The 26,572-nt window shown below is 37.4% G+C and overlaps 1 protein-coding gene across 4 annotated transcripts; it reads left to right on the top strand.

Annotated features, from left to right (window-relative positions):
* Nucleotides 1-1,324: 1,324 nt before the first annotated feature.
* Nucleotides 1,325-26,572, top strand: VAMP4 (vesicle associated membrane protein 4). Of its 4 annotated transcripts, none has more exons than XM_005902405.3 (8): nt 1,325-1,555; nt 4,320-4,436; nt 10,028-10,074; nt 13,914-13,961; nt 19,465-19,565; nt 20,833-20,912; nt 24,161-24,212; nt 26,482-26,572. In XM_005902405.3, the coding sequence occupies exons 2-8, from the start codon at nt 4,371-4,373 to the stop codon at nt 26,508-26,510; spliced, it is 423 nt and encodes a 140-aa protein (XP_005902467.1). In that variant the 5' UTR covers nt 1,325-1,555; nt 4,320-4,370; the 3' UTR covers nt 26,511-26,572. The 4 variants fall into 4 exon arrangements, with proteins under 4 accessions (XP_005902467.1, XP_005902465.1, XP_070241391.1 ...); XM_005902403.3 differs by having other exon boundaries at nt 1,365-1,555; nt 13,911-13,961; XM_070385290.1 differs by lacking the exon at nt 1,325-1,555 and adding an exon at nt 1,728-1,865 and having other exon boundaries at nt 13,911-13,961.

Genomic DNA, 26,572 nt, shown 5'->3' on the forward strand with positions numbered 1-26,572 from the left:
ACATGCTGCACAGTACAGCCACCCCCCTAAAAAAATTCCCCCCAAATGACAAAAACATAAAAGAATTTCTCCAGGGGATCAGAATCTATTTTTAATGGAAATTCTGGAACCAAAAAATACAATCACTGAAATCAAGAGCAGTCTGGGAAATCAAGAGCAGGTATAACTACCTCTGTGCACATAGATATTGACGTTGGCTCAGGACATGACTCAGTTGCACCTCCGGAGCCGGGTCTCAGTGCTGGAATCCTAAAATCTAGTGCAGACTCAAAGGGTTTGTGCAGACATGAAGGGAAAAAACAAACAAACAAAATCAACTCTTCACAGAGCGGAAGGAGTGGGTAGGATGATCTGAGAGAGTAGCATTAACATATACATACTACCATGTGTAAAAGAGATAGCTAATGGGAAACTTCTACATATGACACAGGGAGCCCAGCCCCTGGTGCTCAGTGACAACCAAGGTATCTTTCACTTAGTGTTTGTTTGGCTTAAATATGCACTAAATCAAAACACTATTCAACAAAGAACTTAAAAATATTTGGTAAAAATGACATGTATAAAAAAATGATAGAAAAAAAAGATTAAGAACAATTCAGCTGGGGCATATCTGGGAGGAATGGGTAATAAACAAGACAAAACAAAAACAATACTGGAACCGTTATGGATTACTATGCCCAGGCACTACAGGCTTAAATAAACCACTAACTCGGGGGGAGAGCAAGTGGGCAGAGTCAAGAGAACAGGAGAATGGATGTGCAAGGTAGATTTCCCACTATAAGGCTCCGGTGCCTGCGTGGTGTCTGGACCCAGTCATTTTTGGTTAGAACTCTACAACATAGTGGGGGGAAAAAACACTGAGTCCTACCTAGACTCAAATCTGTCCACCGAGCTGGGCAACCTCAAGGAAATATCTTTGTACGAGAGATTGCTAGTCTAAAATAGGGAGACGGGATTAGTAACCCTGAAGATCTACACGTCTAACTCTGAAGCTATAAACAAGGGATCACACAGATCTCCTTCCTTCAGAAAAGGCCAGTCCTCAGGCTTCGAGCCGTCCCGGTTTTTCGGCACATCTGCATTAGCTCGGGGGATGGACCCCGCACAAAGCACCGCCTCATTAACGCCTCATCAACCCGTCTCGAGCAGGCCTTCAGGGCCCAGCGCTGGGTTTCTCAGCCCTTCCTCCACCTCCCCGGAACGGCCGACCTCGGCTGGGAACCCGCGACTGTGTTTCCTCCCTGAACAGACAAAATCACCTGGGCCATCCAGGCCTAAGCTTCGCGTCCGCGGCGGCCTCCGAGAGGAGAGCTGAGGGGAAATCGACTCCCTCGACGATCTCCGCGGCCTGGACCCGCCCCCTCAGCCTGGAGCCAGGCTGCGGAGGGCCGATCGGCTCGATGAGCGGGGGCGCAGCTGCGGCTAAGCAGCCGACGCCGGGTCCGCGCCCACTGTCTCCCCCTCCCCGCTCTCTTCTTCCGATTCCCACTCCTTCCCCCGCCCGTCCAGCGCCGCCCGCCCGGGAGAGTTGCCGGGAGCTCCCAGGGAGACTCAGGTACGGCCGTCCTCCTGGGCCCGACGGGAGGGGCGGATGTGCGGAGGAAGGAAACGGAGACGACGTCCGTGCCCCGCCGCCCCCAACGTCCGCGTCGGGCTGAGGGGCTGGCCTCGGGGGTCGCCGAGTGGGAAAAGGCTGGGGTCGGAGGGGCGGGTTACCCTGAGGAAGAACGATCAGGACCTGGGTGTGCAATGAGGGGCGGTTAAGGGGGAGAAGAATAGAAATTGTAGGGTGCTCTGGGGAGATGGGAGGACAACAGCGGCGGGGATAGGGAAGACTGGAGAAGAGTTGGGAGGCAGCCCGGAATGTGAGTGCGTATCTTGGGGTAAAAAGGACTAGAGTCAGGAGCAGATGGCGGGGGACGTGACCTGGTGCGACTGAGGCGGGGGCGGGTGAACGGGGCTGCTTGCTGGAGGGATAGATTTGTTTCTTTATTCAATGACTGGGGAGAGAGCGCGCCAATCCCGTTGCGTTTATAATGACCGGAAGGGTAAGGTGAATCATTAACACTTTGACAGCTTTTGTGAAGAACATCTTCAGGCTGTGTCCATCCAAGTCACTCATTTCCGTGAAACTGTACCAACCAACATTGCTGATGAGAGTTGAGGAATCAGAAAGGGAACGGAGGCTGGGAAAAGGGAACCCTCTATACAGATTTCAAGCTTTTTCTAAAATGAAATACTAGGCGTTTTGGTGTGCTTGTTGTTTGCGTAAAGCAAAAAAGAAGCCAACATTTACTAAACAACAGGTTAGAAGTATATTACGTACTGCCTCTTCAAAAAATACAGGAAATTGTGAACGTATGATGATGACATAAGATGCTTATGGTGATGTGACATTATAAAAATGTATTGGTGATACTGAAATACATCACTGAAGGTTCTGTTGTTTACATATATACCTAGACACAAACACCTGAATTTATATGTATTTTGGGCAGGAGAGATCTAGGGAGAATATATATAAGTCTAATTTCTGAGCATGGTTTATTTCTACTAGTCGTCTGGTGCAAATATCATCATTTGCCCTATCGTTCATCAAGTGCAGTTAATAATCTGCCTGCTGCCTTGTTGATGGCTTTTATGTTTGTCAGTCGCTGATTTCTTGCCTTCATGAAGCTGATTCTTGGATTATGGGCCCTGAATTTGGGTTTGCTCATCGTTAAACTTGTAGTTTTACTGTACGTTTCACAAAGATGTTATGTAAGTCTGCCTGCTATTTGTTTTTGGATGTTGAAGCAGCCCTTTTGTAGGGTTTAAAATATAAATAAAATGCAGGTGTAATTAAAAGCTCAAGTCCTTTGGTTGCTTCTTTTGTCATCTGTTTCTCCATACTTTCTGTAACATTTCTGCATGAATGAATTATTCAGAAATCGAAGTATGAGGAATAAAATGGGTCAGATGCCGGGTGTACGTGACAGAAATATTGTAGAATGAAGAACTCTAGAGCTGTTACTTAGGTAGCAAGTACTTGGTTTTTGTTACAAGTGATTACGTTTCTGGTTTGGAAAATTATTTCTTATCAAAGAAAAGTTTATATCAATTTGTTTGGATGGGAAGTCACCTTAAAATTTTACTTTATCTGGTTTATGAAACTGGACTCTGGGCTTGTTTTTTTCTTTTTTAAGTGAATGATTAACCACCATACTGATGTCTAATTATGCTTAAAGATCTTAGAGGTTGTTGTTTGCAAAGGGAAAGAGGGCTGCTGGGTTGTTACAGGGAAACGGTCTTTATAGAACAGAATTGTGTAACCTGATAGACAACTTATTGAATAAATACTAAAATTGATCATGCACAGTTATTAATAATTTAGGCCTGTGTTTCTGCTATTTCAATCAGTAGAGTGACTAATGCTGTTACTTATCTTTTCCCAAGCCTTAGTTTTCTCTTGATTTCTTGGTGCTTACTTCAAAGAAGTGTTGTAAAGAATTAAAAAATGTGTGTAAGTTACTGAGCACAGTGCCTAACACAGAGTAAAATATTCAGTACACCTTAACTATTCTCGTTATTCATCCATCTTCTTGTCCAAGATACTGAAAACTTCTGTTTGCATATGTCAGCTTTTCCTCAAGAAAATTTTGAATATGTTGCATATTCAAGCATGTTCCTGAAAAAACTCAATGCAAATAAGCATTTTAAAAACAGATCTTCTGTAGCAAACAGAAAACCTGACTTTGTTTAACCCAGCACTTAGCAAACATATCCCTTTCCTTGGAACACCTGGTATTATGCACTGGAACAGGGCATTATAATTTACAGAATGTTTTTGCATGTATGTATTAATCTGATATGACCATCCCAACTCCATGCAGAAGCCTTGAAATCACTATTTTACAGATGAGGAAATGGAATCATTGTTGATGCAACTCACTAAAAGTGAGTGAGAGAATTTGAAGTGTTTTCTGTCTTCTCACTCCAAATTAAAATCTTGAAGCATTTGATGTCTCACTTGCAAGGGGACAGCCTCCTGTTTTTCCCTCCTCTCCTGTGGAGTCTTCTGTTTCATTTTATAAAAATGCTGTCTATCACTGATTTTCTGCACATGTTCTCTAAAAGTTACCTCCATTTTTCTCAGGGTTTTAACTATTTTTTGTGTACTGAGTCCTCACATGGAGGAGGTGTGGAGACCCTGTGAGAGAGAGCAGTTGAAGTCAGAGAAGTGGAGGGGGCCCCATCACATCGGGCCTTGTGTGCTGTTTTTACTACTTTAGCTTGCACCCCAAAGTTTCACATCTGATGAAATTTATTTTCTCTTTAAGGTGGTAAAGATTTATCCTGCTGGGAAGTAGAAGAGTACCTCATTAAAAAAGATGCCTCCCAAGTTCAAGCGCCACCTAAATGATGATGATGTCACAGGTTCTGTGAAAAGTGAAAGGGTAAGTTCAGAATCTTAATCTTTAAAAAGGAAAGATTCAAAATTTGTTTTCTTTTGTAAATAATTTTAGAAAAATCTAATGTTAATGGCTATATTTGAATCCTGTATGTTTTATTCACAGTAAACATTAAAAAGTATATGTTACTTAGATTGGGACTCAGCCAAATTCTGTTTCTATTAGTGACCACATTTTGTTCCCAGCTTCTTTCTAGTCTTTAGAGGGGAATTTCATATAAATACACAATATCTTCTTTTGGACTCTGGAGCCAAATGTGGTTGGAGTTCCTCAGAATTTTTCAGATTTTACAAAGGTAGTTAGTGCACATTTTACAAGAGCCTTTTGAGGGAGTCTAGAGCAGCACCTCCAAACATACTAATGTTTCTCAGTGAAATGTCTGGTTATTCTAAGTATATAAATAAATTAGCAAACATTAATTCAGGTCAGCTTTTCCTTGAAGTGAGTTTTGACTCCAAAACTTACAAAATCTCTTGGTTTTCAAAACTTCTTAGATTTTGGAATTGCAGATAAAGAATTCTGGTCCTGCAGTTGCCTCAGAGCCAGAGTAGCTTTTATATAATGGTCAATTTCTTGTTTATTTTGGAATATTCTATGCAGAATTGTAAAAATCTAAAAATTATGCAGCATTTTGGAAGACAACATTGATATGAATATTGTAGATAGCTTTCTTTTAGAATAAGTAATCAATAAGGATTTATTGAGGGAAGGAATTAGAGCTGTTGTTTTTCATTCATCCACCTGAAGCCCTTCCTCACTTCCTGTCTTTCTGCCATTCCTTTATTTGCTGATTCATGCAACACATAAATATTGCTATCCATTATATGCTGGGCATTGTGCTAAAAACTGGAGGGCGTTGTCTCTCCTCTGTAGAGCTGATAGTCTACTTGACTTCATTTTACACACTCCTTTTTCACACCAAGAGCTTCTGTCCAGCATGTTATGATATAGAGGTATCTTGAAGTATAGTATAGGAATCATTTGTCATCCCTTTATTCTCTTTCTGCAGTTTTTGTTTTTGTTTTGCTTGAAGGAGGGTAGAATCCACCAGTAGACAAATTGCTAGTAAACTTTTAAAATCAACTTTATGTATATACTCAACAGTATAAGATATGCAGTCTCAATCAGTTCTACTACAAAGAATGGCACTTCCTTTCTACATTGTTGGTTGACTACTACCACAATTTGCTATAGAAATAGGATATTAGATACCAGAATTGAACAAAATTGGCTGTTTAAAGAGAGTCCTCCTTTTGAATGTTTATCAGATCATGACATTTGATAACTGGTTATAAGAATTTATAAATCACTTTTATGAAACTTTAACTTTTGTTCCTCTTTTCTATTATACTTTTTTGATAATAGCTTTATTGAGACATAAATCACATGCCATACAATTCACTCATTAAAAGTATACAATTCAGTGGATTTTAGTAATTAATATTTAGTACAGAATTATGTAATCATCACCACAGTCAACTTTCATCATTCCAAAAAGAAACTCTGTACTTGTTAGCAATCAACCCCTGTTCTCCTCATCCCTGCAACCCTAGGCAACCATAGATCTATAGCTTTGTCTATTCTGGACGTTTTATACAGATGGGAGCATACACTATGTTGTCTTTTGTAAATGGCTTCCTAGCATGATGTTATCAAAGTTCATCCATGTTGCAGTATGTATCAGTTCTTCATTCTTTTTTATTGCTGAATAATATTCCAGTATATGAATGTCCCACATTTTATTCATTCATCAGTTAATGAACATTGGGGCTTATTTATATTTTTTTGGCCATTATGAAGAATACTGTTGCTATGAACGTTCACGTACAAGTTTTGTTTTCTTTTTATTACGTATATTTTCATTTCTCTTGGGTAAATATCTAGGAGTAGAATTACTTGGTACTATAGTAACTCTGTGTGCAGCCTTTTGAAGAACTGCCAAACTGTTTTCCAGAATGGCTGCACAGTTTTTACATTCCCACCCAGAAATGTGTAAGAGTTCTAATTTCTCTGCATTTCTCCTCAACACCACTCTCTCCTCACCAACACTTGTGTTATCTGCCTAGTGGGTGTGAAATGATATCTTGTTGTATTACGTAACCCTTTTTGTGATAATGTATACTTAGCACTTGTGTTTGTTCAGTGGATAAGTGTAAAAACATTGGTTTTCATTGTGTTTCTCATTTGGCAACTATAATAAACACTGTATCTTTAGTATAGGGGGCAAATAAGCTGTGTTATGAATGTAATGATTGTTGCTTATTAGCTACAATAGCATTCTAGAAATATTTGTTAAAAGAAGTCACTAATGTATCTTCCTAAATATTATTAACTTTGAACATCTTTTCATGTGGTCATTGGCCATTTCTTTTCTGTTAGGAATTGTCTCTCTCCTTTGATGATTTTTCTGTCTTGTGTCTTTTTGTCAGAGATCTTTATTTAATAGAGATATCAGACCCTTTAGTCTGAAAGTATGTTGCAAATTTCTTTCCCAGCCTGTTACTTTTTGTTGGAATTTGCTAGTATATCTTCTCCATCTCTCTCTTTTTTCCATTCTTTATTTGACATTTATTTTAGGTCAATTTCTTATAAACAGATACTGGCTGGAATTTTTTTGAACTTCACATATAGTTTTTACTTTTAACAGGAGCATTCAGACCGTTCATGTTTATTGTGATAACGAATTTATTTGGACATTTTCTGCACTAGCTGGTTCCTCTGCTGGCAGTGAATGCGCTTCATCTTAATCTCTGGTTGGCTCTTTAATATTGTTTGGATCTCAGCCTAAATTTCACCTTTTGAGAATGATTTTCCTTGACAGCCTAATCTCATTTAGTCACCCTGTCACTTTTTATCCCATCACTGTTTTAATTCTCTGCATAACTTTTATCATCATCAGATGTTTTTCTGTAAGAGCTCAGACCTTATCTGTCTTGTTCTAAGCTGGTGCTTGGTCCTTAGAACAGTGCCTGGTACACAGAAGATGCTCAAACATATTTGTTAAATGAATATTGAGCAATCCTCTTTTCATTTTTCTTGCTCATTGTGTATTATTTATAATAATATATAGAGATAATGATATTCATGATATTATCTTTATTTATTTATTTTTTGGCTGTACTGGGTCTTTGTTGAACTCAGGGTTTCTTTGTTGTGGCGCATGGGCTTTCTCTTCAAGAAGCAAGGGCTTCTCCTTGAGGTGCGTGGACTTAGTTGCGCCACAGTGTGTGGGATCTAACTTGGACCAGAGATCGAACCTGCGTCCCCTGCATTAGCAGGCAGATTCTTAACCACTGGACCACCAGGGAAGTCCTTCATTATATTTCTTAGGTTTTCCCAAGTTTCCCTAACTTCTTTTGCTAAGTTGATTATTTTTCCTTACTTTTCCCCTACGCTCAAGACCACTAGATAGATAAAAAATTTCTTCCCTTTCTCCCTTTTTCCTTCTCTTTTATTAACTTTACATGTTAACATGTGTGTGTGCTATGTTGCTTCAGTTGTATCCAACTCTTTGCAACCCCGTGGACTGTAGCCCACCAGGCTCCTCTGTCCATGGACTTTTCCAGGCAAGAATACTGAAGTGGGTTGCCATTTCCTTCTCTAGGGGATCTTCCCATCCCAGGGATTGAACCCATCTCTCCTGCATTGGCAGGCTCTGTACCAATAGCACCACATGGGAAACCCAGACATGTTAGCAATAATGTTTAAATTTGTGTTTTCTGTCAACATGCTGAGAACTGGGCCCCTCTGGACTACTTTTCATTCTAGGCCTCTTCCCCCTTCCTCCACTTCTCTCCCCACCAAGATGAGCATGTCACTTTGCTTACTTCCTCACTTTACTCTCCTCTTCCTGCTTTTGGGTTTTGTTAGAAAAGTTTGAGATTCTTTTAAAGTTTTTCTTTATATTACATGTTTTCTTTTTCAATAGCTGTGCATTATAATTCATAATCACATTATCATCTTCCCTTTCGGTTTGACCACACATTTGATTAGACTTACTGAGTATATCAGTCTCCATCTTAAGATCTTTGTTCTGATTGAATTTTCTTCTTAGCCAGTGTAATTCCTTGGGTAATTTTCTCAGAAAAGGTACATGGGTGGTGTATTTGCTTCCTATGGCTGCTGTAACAAATTACCACAAGTTTAAAGCAACACAAACTTATTATCTTGTAGTTTTAGTGACCAGAAGTCCAAAGTGGATCTTACTGGGCTACAGTCCAGGCACTGACAGGACCGTGTTCCTTCAGGAGACTAGGAAAGAGGCTGTTTTCTTGCTTTTTCCCAGCTTTTAGAGGCTGCCTGCCCTGCGTGGCTCATGCCCCTTCCTATATCTTTAAATCCAGCTGTGTAACATCTTCCAGTGTCCCCCACCTCTTTCACTTCTGCCTCCCTGTCTCTTTTTAAAAAAGTTTGTTTGTTTACTTTTATCTATTTGTTTTTAGCTGTGCTGAGTCTTCATTGCTGCATGTGAACTTTCTCTAGTTGCAGCAAGTGGGGACTCCTCTTTTTGAGGAGCACAGGCTCTAGAACACACTTGCTTCAGTAGTTGCAGCATGCGGGCTCAGTAGTTGGGGCTCATGGGCTCTAGAGCATGGGTTCAGTAATTGTGACACATGGGCTTAGTTGCTCAGGGGCACGTGGAATCCTCCCAGACCAGGGATCGAATCCTTGTCTCCTGCATTGGCCACTGAGCTACCAGGGAAGTCCCTGCCTCTCTCTTTTTTAAGAACACTCTGATGACTGGACTCACATGATTAATCCATGTTGACCTTCCCACCTCAGGATCCTTGGTTTCATTGCTTCTGCAAAGTCCCTTTTACCATGCAAGGGAACATAGTCAAGGTTTCCATGATTAGCATGTCGACATCTGTGGGGAGGCACTGTTCTACCTATAAGGTACATACTGTTGGAGGTCTTGTATGCTGAAAAGGTTTCATTTTTGCTCTTCTTTAGCCTCCTTTTGGAACTTTATATCTTCGCCTTTGGGGGAGAAGGTGAGACATTCCTCATTTTAAGAAAAACAGTTGTATCTTATAAGGTAAAAGTATAAAGTTGTTTTTGTTTGGAAGTTCAAATATGTGTAGAGGGCTGTTCATGGGCTGAGTTGCTATTAGGTGCCAGTTGTTAAGCCTTGTCTCTGAGCTCTAAAACCTACCTTATATACTCCTCTCTCTGATGCTGGAGTTGGACTCTGCAACTGCAGTACATTTCTCCTTTGCCTCCTGACTCCTTCTTAGGTTCTGTAAATAGATAGAGACTGGAAGGCCGAGGGAGGAGAAAGGACTTACCCCTTCCTGATTGCCTGCATTCCTTACTCCCACTCCAGCTTCAGTGACCTCTCTCTACCTTGTGGTCAGTCAGAGGATTCTGTGTTACAAGCATTTTCTTAGAAAGTCCGCACTGCGGTTCTGTATCTTTTAGCTTCTGGTGAAGCACATGTAATTACCCTTCCCTCTGTCTGGAAGCTTGGAGTTAAGAAATTTCACCAGGATAGAACTTGTTTCACTGCTCTGTCCCTAACAATTTGTAAGCCCCTGGGAATCTGAAAAACTCAAGTCTTTTTCTTTTTTTGACAGAGAAATCTTTTAGAAGATGATTCAGATGAAGAAGAGGACTTTTTTCTGTAAGTTATTTTTGTTTGTTTTACAGCTTTATTGAGGTCTAACTGACATACAGTAAAATACATATAAAGTATACAATATGCATTTTGACATATCCATTGTATGCCTGTGAAATCATCAGAAAAATCAAATAATGAACATTGCCATCACCTCAGAAGTTTCCTCAAACCTCTTCACTTTTCCCGTCCGTGGGCAGCCACTAGTCTTCTTTCTATCACTGTAGCTTGTATCGTCTAGATTTTTTTGATAAGTGGAATCCTACAGTATGCTTTTGTTTTTACTGGCTTCATTCACTCTGCATAATTATTTTGAGATTCACCCTTGCGGTCACATGTATTAGTAGTTTCACCCATGCTGGCGCATGTATCAGTAGTTTGTCTCTTTTTATTTTTGGGTAGTTGTCCATTGTATGAACATTTACCCATTCACTTATTGATGGATATTTGGGGTGTTTCTAGTTTTTAGCTATTATAAATAAAACTGCTGTAAACATTTGTGTACAGGTTTTATGTGGACTTATGCTTTCATTTCTCTTGGGTAAATACTTAGGATGGTAACTATGTTTACTTAACATACATAACATTAAGTTTATGTTTTAATGGCTGGTATATGTTTACAGCTATTTCCCAAAGTGGTGTGTACCACTTTATGTTCCCACCAGCATTGTACGGGAGATCTGGTTGTTCCAAAGCCTCATCACCACTGTGTATGGTCCGTCTTAATTTTAGCCATTCTTGTTGGTGTATAGTGGTATCCCGTTATGGTTTTTATTTGCGTTTCCCTAACTACAGATTATGCTAAACAACTTCTTTTGTGCGTGTTTACTGTTCTCATGTTTTCTTTCATGATGTATGTGTTAAAATCTTTTGCCCAATTCTAAGTTTGTCTTATTAAGGTGTAGGAGCTTTTTTTAAAATATGTTTTACAAGTTCTTTATCAGATAAATGTTTTTACAAATATTTACCCTTAGTCTGTAACTTAATTTTTTTCTTTTCTTTTTTTAGTCTTTTTATTTTCATAAATATCTTTTGAAGAGCAGAGTTTTAGTCAGTTTATTAAATTTTTTCTTTTATTGTTTTTGCTTAAGAAATCTTTGCCAAACCCAAAGATTCTAAGATTTTCTTCTTTGATTTCTTCCAGAAGTTTTAACATTTTGGCTTTTACATTTAGGTCTATAATCTGTAGTACATTAATTTTTTACGTATGGTTTAGGTAAAGGTGAAGGATAATTTTAGGGGGGACCAGGGGGACCAGCGTATGGCTATTTGTGCCACCACCATTTGATAAAAAGATTATCTTTTCCCCATTGAATTGCCCTGATGCTCTGTCAGAATTAATTAACTTGATCCATCCTTTGCAGTTATAATTAGAAAGGGCCTAAGTTTTAATTGCAAAGACAGGAAGGATGACATATTGTTGCAGGAGTTTTCTCTGAAGGTTGATGTAGCAGAGTAAGCCTGGGAGGAAGCATTTACCTCCCTCTGCTATAATGTTGTGGAGTTTTTTGTAAAGACTTTTTTCCCCCCAAATAAAAAATACTTTATGAAAGTAATTGACAGCCATGAGGCAATCACAAAAAGAGCTTACAGGATGGAAAGCAAATCCAATAAGAGGAAATAGTATCATTTATGGCAGGAAGGTCAGATGAAGTGGGAAGAATGTTTCCTATATGTAACAAAATTTCCAGTGTCACAAAGCTAATTGCTAACAGTGCCAATTAAAATGAGAAGCCTTAGACTACAGCAATAGCTACCTGTGAACAAAGGACTCATTATTGAAAAGAAGGTCAGATGCTTTGGCCAAATAAGTGAATACCTGAATGTAAGTAAGAAACAAACTTTTCAGGCCAACTCTGTACACTGGAGATTTACTCCCAAATAATGCTGTACAACTTCCAAAGGGCCTGATGACAAAACCGGCACACTTATTCAAAATCAACTCCCATACACTGTGGTTCTGTCTGTGTATTGAAAGGGAGACAAAGCAATAAAATTCCGAAATAATTTTTAAAGATTATTCAACACTACTTTCATAGCAGGATTATTCATAATTGCCAAAAGGTATAAGTAACCCAAGTGTCTGTCAATGGATAGATGGATAAAATATGGTATGTACACACAATGGAATATTACTGAGTCTTAAAAAGGAAATTCTGAAACACGCTACAAATGAATGAACCTTGAAGACATTATGCTAAGTGAAGGAAGCTGGTCATAAACATTTTACATGATTCTTCTTATCTGAGACACCTAGAGTAGTCAGATTCAGAGACGCAAAGTAGAATGGAGGTTGCCAATGGCTGGGAGTAGGGGAAAATGGTAAATTAACCTAGATAGCATCTTGAAAAGCAGAGATATTACTTTGCCATCAAAGGTCCGTCTAGTCAAGGCTATGGTTTTTCCAGTGGTCATGTATGGATGTGAGAGTTGGACTGTGAAGAAAGCTGAGCGCCGAAGAATTAATGCTTTTGAACTGTGGTGCTGGAGAAGACTCTTGAGGGTCCCTTGGACTGCAAGGAGATCCAACCAATCCATCCTAAAGGAGATCAGCCCTAGGTGTTCATTGGAAGGACTGATGCTGAAGCTAAAACTCCAATACTTTGGTCACCTCATGCGAAGAGTTGACTCATTGGAAAAGACCCTGATGCTGGGAGGGATTGGGGGCAGGAGGAGAAGGGGACGACAGAGGATGAGATGGTTGGATGGCATCACCAACTCGATGGACATGAGTTTGAGTGAACTCCGGGAGTTGGTGATGGACAGGGAGCCCTGGTGTGCTGCAGTTCATGGGGTGGCAAAGAGTCAGACACGACTTAGTGACTGAACTGAACTGAACTGAATGTTTAATTGGTCAGAACCTATTCTTTGAGTTTTGTGGTTTATACCTTGTTTTCTATCATCAGAAGAAGGAAAATCACTTAAAATATCCAAAAATTTTTATTTCCAGCATACTAAAATGGATATATTTAAATGATACAATACTTGACTATAATGGAGAGATAATTTGAGAAATGTTAATATTTTCATAGACTCCATTCCCTTTAGTTATGTTGCTAAGTTTAAGATGAGTAATCAGAAAACATACTTTAAAAAACTTAGTGTTTTGAATGGATTTTTCTCTATAGTCATCCCTGAAAATTAGCATTTCATTAGAGCCTAAATTCAAGGTAATTGGACTTACAGTGTTCTATGTGCTTAGTTGCTTAGTCTTGTCCAACTCTGTGCAACCTTATGGACTGTAGCCCACCAGGCTCCTCTGTCCATGGGGATTCCCCAGGCAAAAATACTGGAGTGGGTTGCCATGCCCTCCTCCAGGGGATCCTCCCCACCCAGAAATTGAACCCAAGTCTCCCACATTGCAGGCAGATTCTTTACTGTCTGAGTCACCAGGGAAACCCAAGAATACTGGAGTAGGTAGCCTATCCCTTCTCCAGGGGATCTTACTGATCCAAGAATGAAACCGGGATCTTCTGCATTGCAGGCAGATTTTATAGTTGATCATAAAGTTATTTATAATCCCTAGCACTTTGGTTGTTGTGGTATTTCAAAGCTTAATGATTAGAATATCTGTGTATAACTAAGAATTATATTGAAACTGATAACATTCAGAAGAATTGGGTTGTGACAGCCTGTACTAAGTACCAGTCAAATACAGATATGATTATATATCGTTAAGTTCTATCAATACTAGTAAAATCTGGTTCCTTATGATGAATGATCCATATTTAGAATTCAATGTGTATGTGTGTATTTTCTGCTTTGGTGTTTGTTTTAATGCTCTCCTTATTAATTGTATTTGGTGTCTCTTGGGTTGGTTTTTTTTTTTTTTTTTTTTTCAGAAGAGGACCATCTGGACCAAGATTTGGACCTAGAAATGATAAAATTAAGCAGTAAGTTTGTGAGATACTTATTTGTTTAAATGATTATCATATTTGTACCTGGACCAGGGGTTGGCAGACTACAACCTATGGGCCAAATCTAGTTTTTATGAAGTTTTATTGACACAGTCATTCCTGTTATCTTAGTTGCTTTCAAACTATAATGACAGATTTCAGTAGTAGTGACAAGAGACTTTATGATCCACAAAATCTAAAAACTATTCTGTCTTATCTTTTACAGAAAAAATTTGCTAATCCTTGAAGTAAACTAATATTCTAGGTTGTAAAAACCCAGTCTTTTTTTTTTTTTTTCCCACAGAGCTACCTCTTAATTATAGCTAAGGAAATGCAGTTCCTGGTTGTTGATTTTTATTACTGTATATCAGATTCATTTACTTAGCATAATCTCAAGGTCTATTTTGGTTTTAAATCTATAACATGATTCCCATTTTCAGCATGAAAATAAAAGCAACATAATAGATTTAGTTTTCTGAAGTACAGTATCTTTTTTATATACTTCCAGAATTTATTCATACCTATTACTTATCCTAACCCATTTATTGATCTAAGGATTTTTTTAATGATTTTATTTATGTATTTTTGTTTGTGCTGGGTCTTTGTTGCTCCGTGGACTTTTCTCTAGTTGTGGCGAGCGGGGGCTACTAGTTTGGTGTGCAGGTTTCTCATCATGGTGGCTTCTCTCGAGGTGCATAGGCTTAGTTGCTCCAAGGCATGTGGGATCTTTCCAGATCAGCGATAGAACCCATGTCTCCTGCATTGGCAGGTGAATTCTTTACCACTAAGACACCAGGGAAGCCCTGATCTAAGTTTATGGCTCATTAATTTTCAGTTTAAAGCTTTTCTGTATATATTATTGGTGGTAGATGGTGGGTAATGCTATAGTGAATGTATTTAAGAAGTATATGAGTCCAGACAAGAAAGGAGAAGGAATAACTGGAGAAGTGAAATAGCCCTGGAAAATTACCACACTATAAAAGATAAACTGGAAGATAAACTGAATGGCCCAGGTTCAAGATCTAAAGAGGGGTAGTTGCTCCCCTAAGTCTGGATGTAGATGGCACATAGTGAAAAGTATGCTATAATGTAGTGTCAAGTTATTGATGAGATACTTGGGTTTTAGTCACATAGCTGTTGGAATGAAGAAATAGGCCCACACTTAGCCAAATCCTAGTTAATGGATTCTGAAATACACAGTCAAGGTACCAACGAATTAGTATACTAAATGGGATGTTTTCATCTTTTCTTGCTGCATAACAAGTTACCCTGAACCTAGTAGCCTGAAACAACATTCATCAACCCACATTTTCCATGGGTCAGGGGTTCAGTCACTGCTTAGGTGGGCCCTCTGTGCAGGGTCTCACAAGGCTGAAATCAGGGTATCACCCAGGCTTTGATTTCATCTGAAGCTGCTGACCAAGTTCAGGTAGTTGTTGGTAGGATTCACTTCCTTGCAGGTGTAGAACCCACAGTGCTTGCTCCTTTGAGGCCAGCGGAAGAGAGTCTCTGCTGCTTCAAGGGTCTGTTTCGACAGTCAAGATACAATGAGCCACTTAGGTCCAGACAGTTTATCACTCACATAGATTGTCAAAGGAGGAGTAGCCAAAGGTACCAGTTCCCTGGGTTCTTGTCCTATACACCAAAAATGATTATAGGAGGCTGCAGTCTGAGTTGTGAGATACCCTGTTACAAAGGTGCAAGTTCTAGCCCAGGTTTATAGAGGTTTATAGTCTGCAGATATATCCTGCAGAAAGCTTCATGTGTCATCAGACTCATGACAGTCTCCAGAGAGAGATGGAGAGGTGAGTAAGAGATGGCCTCACAAGTCACTCACCCTCTCGTATTCCGGAAGTACCACAGCACATTCAAGGTTGCAAGGATGCCATCGCAGAGAGGTTTTCCTCCTTTGAGCTGGAGTGACTTCTCTGTCCACCCACATATATACACCTCACCTGCCATTGGAGAAGAGGACTCCACAGATGACACATCGTTTTTTCCCTGCCAATATGTTTCATTTCCTGTCTGACATCTTTCCCCAGACTGAGCCTGGTACTGAGTATGACCCAGTGAATCTTCTCAATATGACTTTCCGGCTGAACTCCTAAACCAGTGTTGGTTGTACATAATAGGCATTGCAGACTATGTCTATGTTAGTAAGTGCCAAGCACACATATATGTGAATATGGATATGTGCATAGTAAATTATCACAATAACTTTGATCACAGAATTTTAGAACAGTAAGGGACGGTTGAGTTCTTACTCTAGAGCTGAAGGTTTATCAGATTTACTTAGAAGGTGATCAGTCATCAAAACATACAATTTAAACCTTATTGGTACAACCCCATGAATACTTATCTAACCAGAGTATGACTCAAACGTGTGTCCAAAATGGCCCAAAATCGTGCAAAATGGCCCAAAATCGTGGAGCATAACATGCCACACCACTTGCCCAAGGACAAATACCTGGCATTTGTTTATGAATAGTAACTAAAATTGCTAGCACTGGTGAGTTTCTTTAAGGTGTATTATTACCACTTAATATGTAACATTTCCATACAAGGCGTGGGTCAGCAGCATTGTTGCTTTGTTCAAATTTGATTGACATACTGATAACATTAATTCCACAAAACAGGCCCAGTGTCCCTTTTTTTCCTTTATTGAAGTATAATTGTTTTACAGTGTTTAGTTTCAGGTATACAGCAGAGTGATTCAGTTATATATACATACATATATAAAGAATCTGAAAAAGTATATATATTCTTTTTCATATTCTTTTCCACTATAAATTATAAGATACTGCATATAGTTCCTTGTGCTATACAGTAGGTCCTTTTAATGGGTTTTTTAGTATACCAGTGTCACTTCTTAGGGAAGATTTTTGGGAAAGATCTTAAATATTCACATGCCTATATAAAAATTTATGATTCTCTTTAGAATGTTTCCTTTGCTTTTAAATTATAGCATTATAAATGCTACTCTCGTGAATTGTAGACATTCTTTTCCATGGGTAGGAAATCTCCTAACTATATATAGCCTTGGTCTAACCAGTTTTAATTTTATAAGGTCCTCAAGGAATATTCCATGATGAACAGCAAAAATATAAAACTGCAAAAATACAACAGACCTTTTAAACTTCTTTTGTCAACAGTACCTTAAGAGGCCACAAGATGGGGTGTTAACTGTGCAAATAAATTTTTTCTTTATAAAATAAGGGATGAGTGTATGTAGCAGAGCATGACCTTTTTTGTTTTCTTAATGGAAGAACACTGACATTAAACACACACTAAACATTAGGAACCATGCTAAGTGTTTAAAAAACACTGTCACATATAATTCTCATAAGGGAAAGATTATCATCTTCATTTTAAAGGCGAGAAAATATGAGGCTCAAAGAGGCTTGCAAAATGACTTGCAAAGCCACATACATAGTAAGTGATGACACTGAATTGCAAACCTAGATCTGTTTGCATCCAGAGCCTGGTCTCTCTACACTACACCATGCAGCTTCCCTATAGTGATAATTAGAGACATTTCAGGAGCTCAAGTGCTGTCAGACTCGAAGGAGGATTAAAAACAATGTTAAAATGTCTTCTGAGTACCTTTATATTTTCCAGGGTAGGTTCTCTCTTGTGTCCTTTCTTCTACTGCATGACTCTTTAACTGGAAATGAAATAAATCTCCACCCCTTCCTTCAAAAACTTGCTTTTCCTTTGAGTCCTTAATTTTCTTTTCCAGTTAGTGACCATCATCTATATCTACTCAGTTGCTCAGTTTATAAATCTAGAAGTTCTCTACCCTTTTCTTGCCCTAACTCCTTCACCCATATCCAGTTAATCGTTGGTTCCTGAAATATCCCCTCCTCTTATTCCTTTAGCCTAGAAATTCCCCACCATCCATCACCTTTTTCTAACTATGCCCAATTCACTCTTAACCCCTTAAAACTTAGCACCAGGATGTGGATGGCATCTCTGGTCCAGGCTGGACTGATCTAGGCTGCATGACAGCTACCATGGACTTCCTTCCATTATAGCACTTAACATATGGTAGTATAATCCTAGCTACCAGTGTTCCCCACTAGACTGTGATCTTGCTGAGGATCAGGTTCAAAACATTCACATGAGTGTCCACAATGAACAGCATAATTCCTTCGTAAGTAGTTTTGAATAAATGAAGTACATAATTCAGATCAGAAAATATTTGTTGAATGCCTATTTTCTACCAGGCACATTTCGCATGACCTGGGAAACAGATGAGTGAGTGTGACAATTTCTGTTTTTACTGCATTTATGGTCTAATAGTGAAGATAAGACCAACATAAAATACAAATAGAAATCAAAGTATTGTGATTGCTGTGAAATGTAAAAGATCATGGGGAAACATGTTTTTACTTTAAAAAAATCCTTTTTATTAAAGTAAATAAGTATATAAATTTTTTTCTATAAAAATAGTGTTCTGGCATGAAAATATCTTGAAATGTAGAAGCACAGTCATGACGTTTTCCGTTACCCTAATTGAATGTGTATTGTATTGAATGTATTGGATGAAAGTTATACGGTAGCTGGATTAAGAAGGTTATACCAGTGGATAGTATTATCTGAAGGAGAGCATGACAGTAATTTATTTGTCACTTGATAGAAAAATTAAATGTTGGGTAGTTTCCATTAGCCATGGAGATTACATATATGTCATACTGTTGAGATAATGCCCCTAGGTTTGTGATCATCTAGTAAGAATTAATCTGGAATTTTATGAGTTCTATTCCAATTAATCTGTCTATATCCATGGAGTCTTTTGCTTATAGGGATTCTAGGACATAATGATTCCTTCAGTTACGTTGGTTTTGTTTTAAAATCACATGTGGTGTAGGTATATTGATATAAAGAATAGATATAATCTGATCATGGGTAGGAGCTGCCGTACATTTTGTCCATTTCCACCCTGCTGCGCCTTATTTAGGCTATTGTCTCTTGCATCTGATGGAAGATAACTACCTAGAAATTTCAAGATTGGTCCTTGATGAACAATAGCTCTGCTTCCATTATAGTTCAATGCAGACCTCGACGTTCACTGCCTTATATCTCTTTCTCAAGTAGCTGGATGTGCTTGGCAGGACTTATACCCAAATTGTTCACTTATTGAACTGATAAGTCTTAAGTGCATACTCTGTCCCAAGCAGTGTAACAGGTACTGGGGCTATAAAAATGAACCAAATAGGCAGTTACTGAGCTTTCTGACAATGCATTTAATTTGTAGAAACCGGACTAAGAATAAACTATCTTTAAGTTAAATATTACTTTTATTTATATTATGTTGTCTTTTAATTTCGTGAGTACTCAAGCTCACAAATGGGAGGAATGTTGCCACAAGCCTTAAACTTAAAAACTTTAGACTTGAATGATTCTGAGAACTTGTTATTTTCTACAGTGTCTAATGAAATTTTCAAAAATTGTAAAATTCTCAAGAATACATTATTTTTTAATCTTTTTTTTAAACTAGTGTTCAGAATCAGGTGGATGAAGTCATTGATGTCATGCAAGAAAATATTACAAAGGTAATAGAAAGAGGGGAGAGACTAGATGAACTACAGGACAAATCAGGTACAGATACCTCATATATTTCTTGAAATTCTTAATCTGTATTTTGATAGTGTACTTCTCCCATTTTTCTAGCCAAAGTTTAGGAATCTTGTCTTAGGAAAAATGGTATTTATGGTTTTAATGTTTTAACTTTAGCTTCCTTTACTTTTTTTAAAAATTATTTTATTCAAGTGTAGTTGATTTATGTGTTAATTTCTACTGTATAGCATTTATATATACACACAAATATATATACTGTTTCATATTCTTTTGCATTGTGGTTTATTCCAGGATATTGATTATAGTTCCCTGTGCTACACACTAGGACCTTGTTGTTTATTCATCTTATATATAATGTTTTGCATCTGCTAATCTCAAAACTCCCAATCCATCCTTTCCTACTACCTTCCACCCACTGCCCACCCTAGGCAACCACAAGTCAGATTTCTACTTAGGTCTTCTGTCCATTTTTCAATTGAGTTGTTTGAAACTTCATTGTTAAGTTGTATATATTAGCTCCCTTTACTTTGAAACATCTTATTGTTGCATTATTGCTTTAATTGATTGATTGCGAATGGAAAAATTAAAAATTCATTATTGAAGAATTAGAGTATTTTCTTTTGTCCTGTTTTGTTGATGTACTTTGCATCTCTCCTGATCTCATGGAAAATAGGTCTGATCACTTCTGTTCAAACTTATCCAGCTTTTTTATCTCACGCTTTGTCTGGTAACTTAGAAACCTTTCTTTACTGACAGATGTTAGTCTCTGTTCTTATAACAGTTCCTGGCACTTATTAGGTACTCATATATTGTTTAAATGATGAATGGCTGAATGACTATCTGATTAATCCTTGACAGACTTGTTTAACAAAAAAAATTATTTAACCATTTTTAAAATTCGTACTGTTTTGCTTCAGAATCACTTTTGATATCATCTAAGAATCTAGCCTTCTCCAACTTGTAGATTTTTTCTGTAGTTGTGCCAAGTATTTGAGTTTTTAAAGAGTATTTTCTAACAGAATTCATAAGTTTATTGAAAGCACTGAGGCCCTAGAAGACTTCTCTCGTTCTATAAAAGTGGGTTGAGCAAACTGACCTGCATTCTTTTTTTTTTAAGAATACAGAATGCCAGAGTTTGTGGGTGGAGGAAAGGAAAGATGTTGTTTTCATGCTTAAAGGGGAATAAATTTGCAGAAGTAGAAATTAATATTTTCTTGTCTTTGTGTGACTAGATAAGAGAATCCTGTTATGTCGTTTAATCCTTCTCTCCATCCTCTATGTGATATAGAAAGCTTATCGGATAATGCAACTGCTTTTAGCAACAGATCCAAACAACTTCGAAGGCAAATGTGGTGGCGTGGATGCAAAGTAAGTAGACCAGAAGATGTTGGATCGGTTGGTCAGCATATCCAGTGGTGGTCAGAGACATAAAGGAAAAAGGGCCTCTAGGTTATAAGCTCTGTAAGGACAGGGGCTACAACTCTCTTGCTCATTATTATATATTCTGAGCCTGAGACACGGTGGAACTCTGAATATTTGTCGAATTAATATCTTTGGGGTTAGAAATAACTAAAGGAACCAAGCAGTGCCTGAAAGGATGTTTTCATGGGTTTCTTCATAGAGAGTAAACCACATTTTATTAATAATTTAGCTTCCTCTAGACTTAACTTGGAGAAGGCAATGGTACCCCACTCCAGTACTCTTGCCTGGAAAATCCCGTGGACGGAGAAGCCTGGTGGGCTGCAGTCCATGGGGTCGCTAAGAGTTGGGCACAACTGAGCGGCTTCACTTTCACTTTTCACTTTCATGCTTTGGAGAAGGAAATGGCAACCCACTCCAGTATTCTCGCCTAGAGAATCCCAGGGACAGAGGAGCCTAGTGGGCTGCCATCTATGGGAGTCGGACACGACTGAAGAGACTTAGCAGCAGCAGTAGCAGACTTATCTTATAAGAAATATTAACTTATAATTTATTATTAGTACCTTTTTGGAACAACCTATACCATTACATACAGATGTTTAAAAAATAGAATGCAAGCTAGAGAAAAGTATAATTTTCTGTTGGAAAGGAGGGAAAAAATAAAAGCAGTTGAATGTGTCAAAATTCATATGGCAAATGGGGGGGGGTCTAAAAAAATCCCACTGTCCCTCATTATTCTAGAGAGTCTTCTGCCATACGACCCTGAACCCATCTGCCTGATCTCAGAAGCTTGGCAAGGTCTGGCCTGGTTATTACTTGGATAAGAGGAATAGCAAGTAAAACATTTTAATAAGGAAAAAATTAGGAATCATTATATGCTGATATATTCCTGCAAAACATTTTATGGAAATGAATTTACTTCTTAAATCAAGTATGGCTACTGCTTATCAAGCAGAAAAATGTTTCTCTTAAGATTTTATAGAAAATTTCATATGAGCACATCTCATCTTTTTCCTCCTGATACTTTGTATCATTTTAAAGTCTCTCATTTTCCAGTTTAGGAATAACTTTGAAAACATGATGTTGACATATGCTAAGGATTTCTTCCAAGAGTTTCGTTAGATTTACTTCTTTTTATCTGTGTACCTGTTGAATCCTCTTATTTTCAGAAATAGAACTTAGGGGAAGATATAAATTTCATTGCTCCTCTTGTCTAGAATTTAAATTTTCTGGTTTTTTTTTAATGAGTAAATTTTCTATTTCTATACAAATGTTCTGTTCTGGAAATTAGTTTGGTGGAACAAAAGGTCAACGAGCCATTAACCTGCTCTCCAGTACATACACGTGACTCATTCACGTGGCCATTAACAAAATGATAATATACATTTTGTGTAGCTTTTTTTAACCATAGCTAAAGATTTTCATTTTGTACTTTATGGGGTCCAGATCAAAGAAATAGCATGTTTTTAAGGGGAAAAATTAGAGTATATTTTTAATTTATATTTTTTAATAGTCTGTACATCACTGCTATTTTCTGGTTTAACTTCATAATTATTATTTAGGAAGGACTAAGAAAAGGGCTGTAGAAATGGAAAAGAGATTAGAGGTTGCCACTGGCTAAGGGTCGATGAGTAGAGATTGACTACAGCAGGGTATGAGGGCACTTTCTGAGTGATGAAGTGTCTTACGTTCAACTGCGATTGACAACTAGATGTCAAAATGCATGAAAATGAACTTTAAAAGGGTGAGTTTTATTGTGTGTAAAGAATCTCTCAATAAACCTGACTTCTAACATAAATAAGTAAACATGTTTAATGAGAAACAGATTTTTGTCCATGTCGTTTGGAAGAAGTGCACTTTTGACATGCGTGAATACTGTCATTTTTGGTTGTAAACATTTCCTGGCCAGTGTTAGAAACTGTTTATTTAGGTGTTTTTAAATTGTTATTAATATTTCCATTTAAATCTTCTAAATGTTAAACCTAGCACAAATTAATAGGGTAAATTAATATGTATTTTTGGTAAATTTGAAAAGCTATTGTAAAATTCAAAATTACTTTAGAAATGTTTTCAGGTTTAAAAAAAATGCAAAGCTTCCATATATTCTCTGGATCACTTTCATCACTAAAGTACTTTATAGTGTAATGTGGACCCAGACACCTATTGAAAATGTACCTATATTCATTTGATCTGAGTCTGTGTCTACATTTTTTGGTTATCATACGATAACCAAAGCTTCCGTGTATTCTCTTGGTCACTGTGTTCTTGTCATGAATATAATGCCACTAAAACGTCAGCAGTATTTTTATCTTAGAAACATTTCATTAGCTGCTTCTAGTTGCTATTTGTGATATCCACTGGAATGTTTCATGTGTTTATAACAACTGGGTACCTTTTTTCTGAATGAACCATCTTTTATCAATTATCTGTGAAAATTGTTGATGATAACACTTTCATTTGAATTCAAATCAAATCAATTTATAATTGCATTTTAGGATTTATAAATGCATTTTAGGATTAGATGAGGAATGTGACAATTTTATAGAGAGAGATGATGTGGACCTAAAATATTAAGTAGCTAAGGACTAATCTTAAGATTTCTCCTATCTGTAAAACTGACACACAGAATGCTCTTAGACAAGTTATTTATTAAATAAGGTTTATTCATAAAAAGTTTAAATTATATTTCTCAAAATGGAGATAAAAATGCTAAGAAAACAAGGGGAGCGCAAACTAACAGAATTCTAATATATTAATACTTTGAGAATAATTTGTATAAGAAATGCTGCTTTATACTATGTATATTGAACCATCTGTATTGGATGCCAATGGTATTCATAGAATCCTGACATTTTTGGACAGAGTTGCTAAAAGATTATTCTTTTCCTAGCCTTACATTAGAAATATGTGTGAAATCAGAGACAAAAAGACCAGGCCCATGAAGGCTTTGATTATTACTGTTTACTCTGTAGCCTTGAACAGTAAAATCTACACAAGCATAACCCCTCAAATTTGGGGAACTCTGATTATTACAGAAAGATGCAAATAGTCAAGTTTATATGAAAAAAAAATTTGGAAACCTTTCATAGAAGGAGATTGTCTGTTGATGAGTTAGTGTAATGTGGTAAATAGAATGACAGATACTCTCTATTATAAAGACGTGAAACATTAATCTTTTCTGTTTTTTTGTGTTGTAGATAAAAGCCATCATGGCTTTGGTTGCTGTTATCCTTTTGTTAGTGATTATCAGTAAGTATTTACTGGATTATTAATTTAGAGGAGTATCATTTGAAGTTTTTAAAATTTTCCTTTTTAATTTATTTTCAGTTGACCTAGCATGATTGATGTCAGGGTTGAGTAATGGTTTATGGCCCAGACAGGAGCTCTTAACCTAGAATCTGTAACTCTGAAAATGCATATAAATTGTATATAAAATTTTACATGAGTATGCATATGTACGGGTTTTTTTTTTAATAAATATTTATTTGTTTTGGCTGTACCAGGTCTTAGTTGCAGCATGGAAACTCTTAGTTTCAGCATGTGGGTCTAGTTCCTTGACCAGGGAAAGAACCTGGGTCCCCTGCATTGGGAGCACAGAGTCTTAGCCACTGGACCACCAGGGAAGTCCCCATATGTACGTTTTTATAGTGAGAGTCTTATCTTACATCAGATTCTCAACAAGAATGACAGGGCTGCATGATTTGTTTGAGGCCATATATGGCTACTGTTACACTCAAGACCATAACACTCATTTTCTGTTTATTATTAACTTTTAGGTATGGCAGCTCATTTCATAATACTGTGTTTAAAGAAAATCTAGATAAATTCTCTAGATGATAATTTTTGTTTTGGATTTGAGCTTCATTTCCATCATTGAAGCATAACTCTTGCCCTTCCTTTTTTCCCCTTTAATATCCTTTTTAAAGTCAGATCATTAAAAAAATTTTTTTTTAGTATAGTTGGTTTACATTGTTGCGTTAATTTCAGGTATATCACAAAGTGATTCAGTTATATATTTTTTCAGATTATTTTCCACTGTAGGTTATTACAAGATATTAAACATAGGTCCCTATGCTGAATAGTAGGTCCTTGTTGCTTATCTATTTTATTTATAGTAGTTTGTATCTGTTAATCTCATTTCCTAATCTATCCTTTCCCCCTCCCTTCCCTCTCCCTTCCCCCTTTGGTAACCAGAAGTTTGTTTTCTATGACTATAAGTCTGGTTCTGTTTTGTATGTAGATTCACTTGTATTAGTTTTTAGATTCCACATACAATTTATATCATATATTTGTCCTTTTCTGGTCAGATCATTTTTAATATCTCCTTTTCTCCCAAGATTCTTGTTCTGTGTTTACAGGGATTTTATAAAGATCTGGACAGTATCTCAGAATAACCATTTGAAAAATTCCATGGTGATACTACTTTTAAACAGAAAAAAAAAAAGTTTTGTTTCAGAGTCAGTCCTCATTATTTGTGGATTCTGTGTTTGTGAATTCATCTACTGGTTAGCATTGATCATTCACCCCAGTGCTTTTGGAGTCATTGGCAGATGCAGTCAGAAAGGTGAAAACTTTGGATCTGTTGATGTGCATATCCCAGCTGATGTCTAATGTCATGCTCTGCCTCAGTCCCACCTCATGAAGTAAACAGGTGTCCTTCAGAGTCTGTTCAGTGCCACATTGCTCACATTTCTGTCAATCTCGTTAATGGTTTTGCTGTTTCAAACGTTTCAGGTGTACCGGTGCTCCGTGCCGTCTAGTGTTGCTGAGTACAAGGCTGTAAGCCTTGTGGAGGAAACGTGTGTTAGATAAGCTTCGTTCAGGCATGAGTTCAGGCCAACTCCTGTTGGCCATGAGTTCAGGGCTAATGAGTCAACACTGTAGTAAATAAGGTGTCTCTACCCAGAAACTTATAAAACAAGGTTATGTACTGACTGGTTGTCAAAAACCTTGTAGCCAGAGGCTGGTAGGAATTTAAGCCTATGTTCGCCCACACAGCAGTGGTTCAGTATCCACTCTCTCAGTGTTTGTGGTGACTTTATAGAAAATAACTACTGCCATTACCAAGAATCAACCAGTGGTATGTTGAATGGCATAAAGAAGAAAATAAAATCCAGCTATTCGCTTAGCACACAGATAGCTACTATTAATATAACTATTGTATATACTTCAAGTCTTTTCCTATTAATAATATATAAACATGTTTTTCAAAAACTAAGATTATATGTATACTTTCTAATAAATATTTTCTAAATTTTCCCGTGTTATTAAATATTTTAAAAATATTTTAGCCTCTTTATACTATGATTTTGTATTAATCTATTTGATCAAAATGCTAATATTAGACATTTAGGTTGTCTCATTTTTGCTCCTCCATTCCCATGTGTTATCTATCATTTCAGATTAAAATTGTCCTCGTTACCTCTTTTCACAATGAAAACTACGTTTAGGAATATTGTTTATCACGTAATGTATGAATCTGATTTTGATGTTTCTTTTCCATTTTTGTCTCTTGCAGTTCTTATAGTTGTGAAATACCGTACTTGATTTGATGACAGATCTTCATTAAACAAAATCTGGGACGATAATAATAAAAGGTTGCTGCATAA

This window comes from Bos mutus, chromosome 16 (assembly GCF_027580195.1).
Source record: "Bos mutus isolate GX-2022 chromosome 16, NWIPB_WYAK_1.1, whole genome shotgun sequence".
In the NCBI taxonomy this organism is placed as follows: Eukaryota; Metazoa; Chordata; class Mammalia; order Artiodactyla; family Bovidae; genus Bos; species Bos mutus.

Coding starts and splice junctions, on each gene's coding strand:
- VAMP4 (XM_005902403.3), top strand. CDS start 4,371: ATGCCTCCCAAGTTCAAGCGCCACCTAAATGATGATGATGTCACAGGT. Junction 13,962..19,464: donor AGAAATGATAAAATTAAGCA/GTAAGTTTGTGA, acceptor TTTTTAAACTAG/TGTTCAGAATCAGGTGGATG. Junction 19,566..20,832: donor TGAACTACAGGACAAATCAG/GTACAGATACCT, acceptor TATGTGATATAG/AAAGCTTATCGGATAATGCA.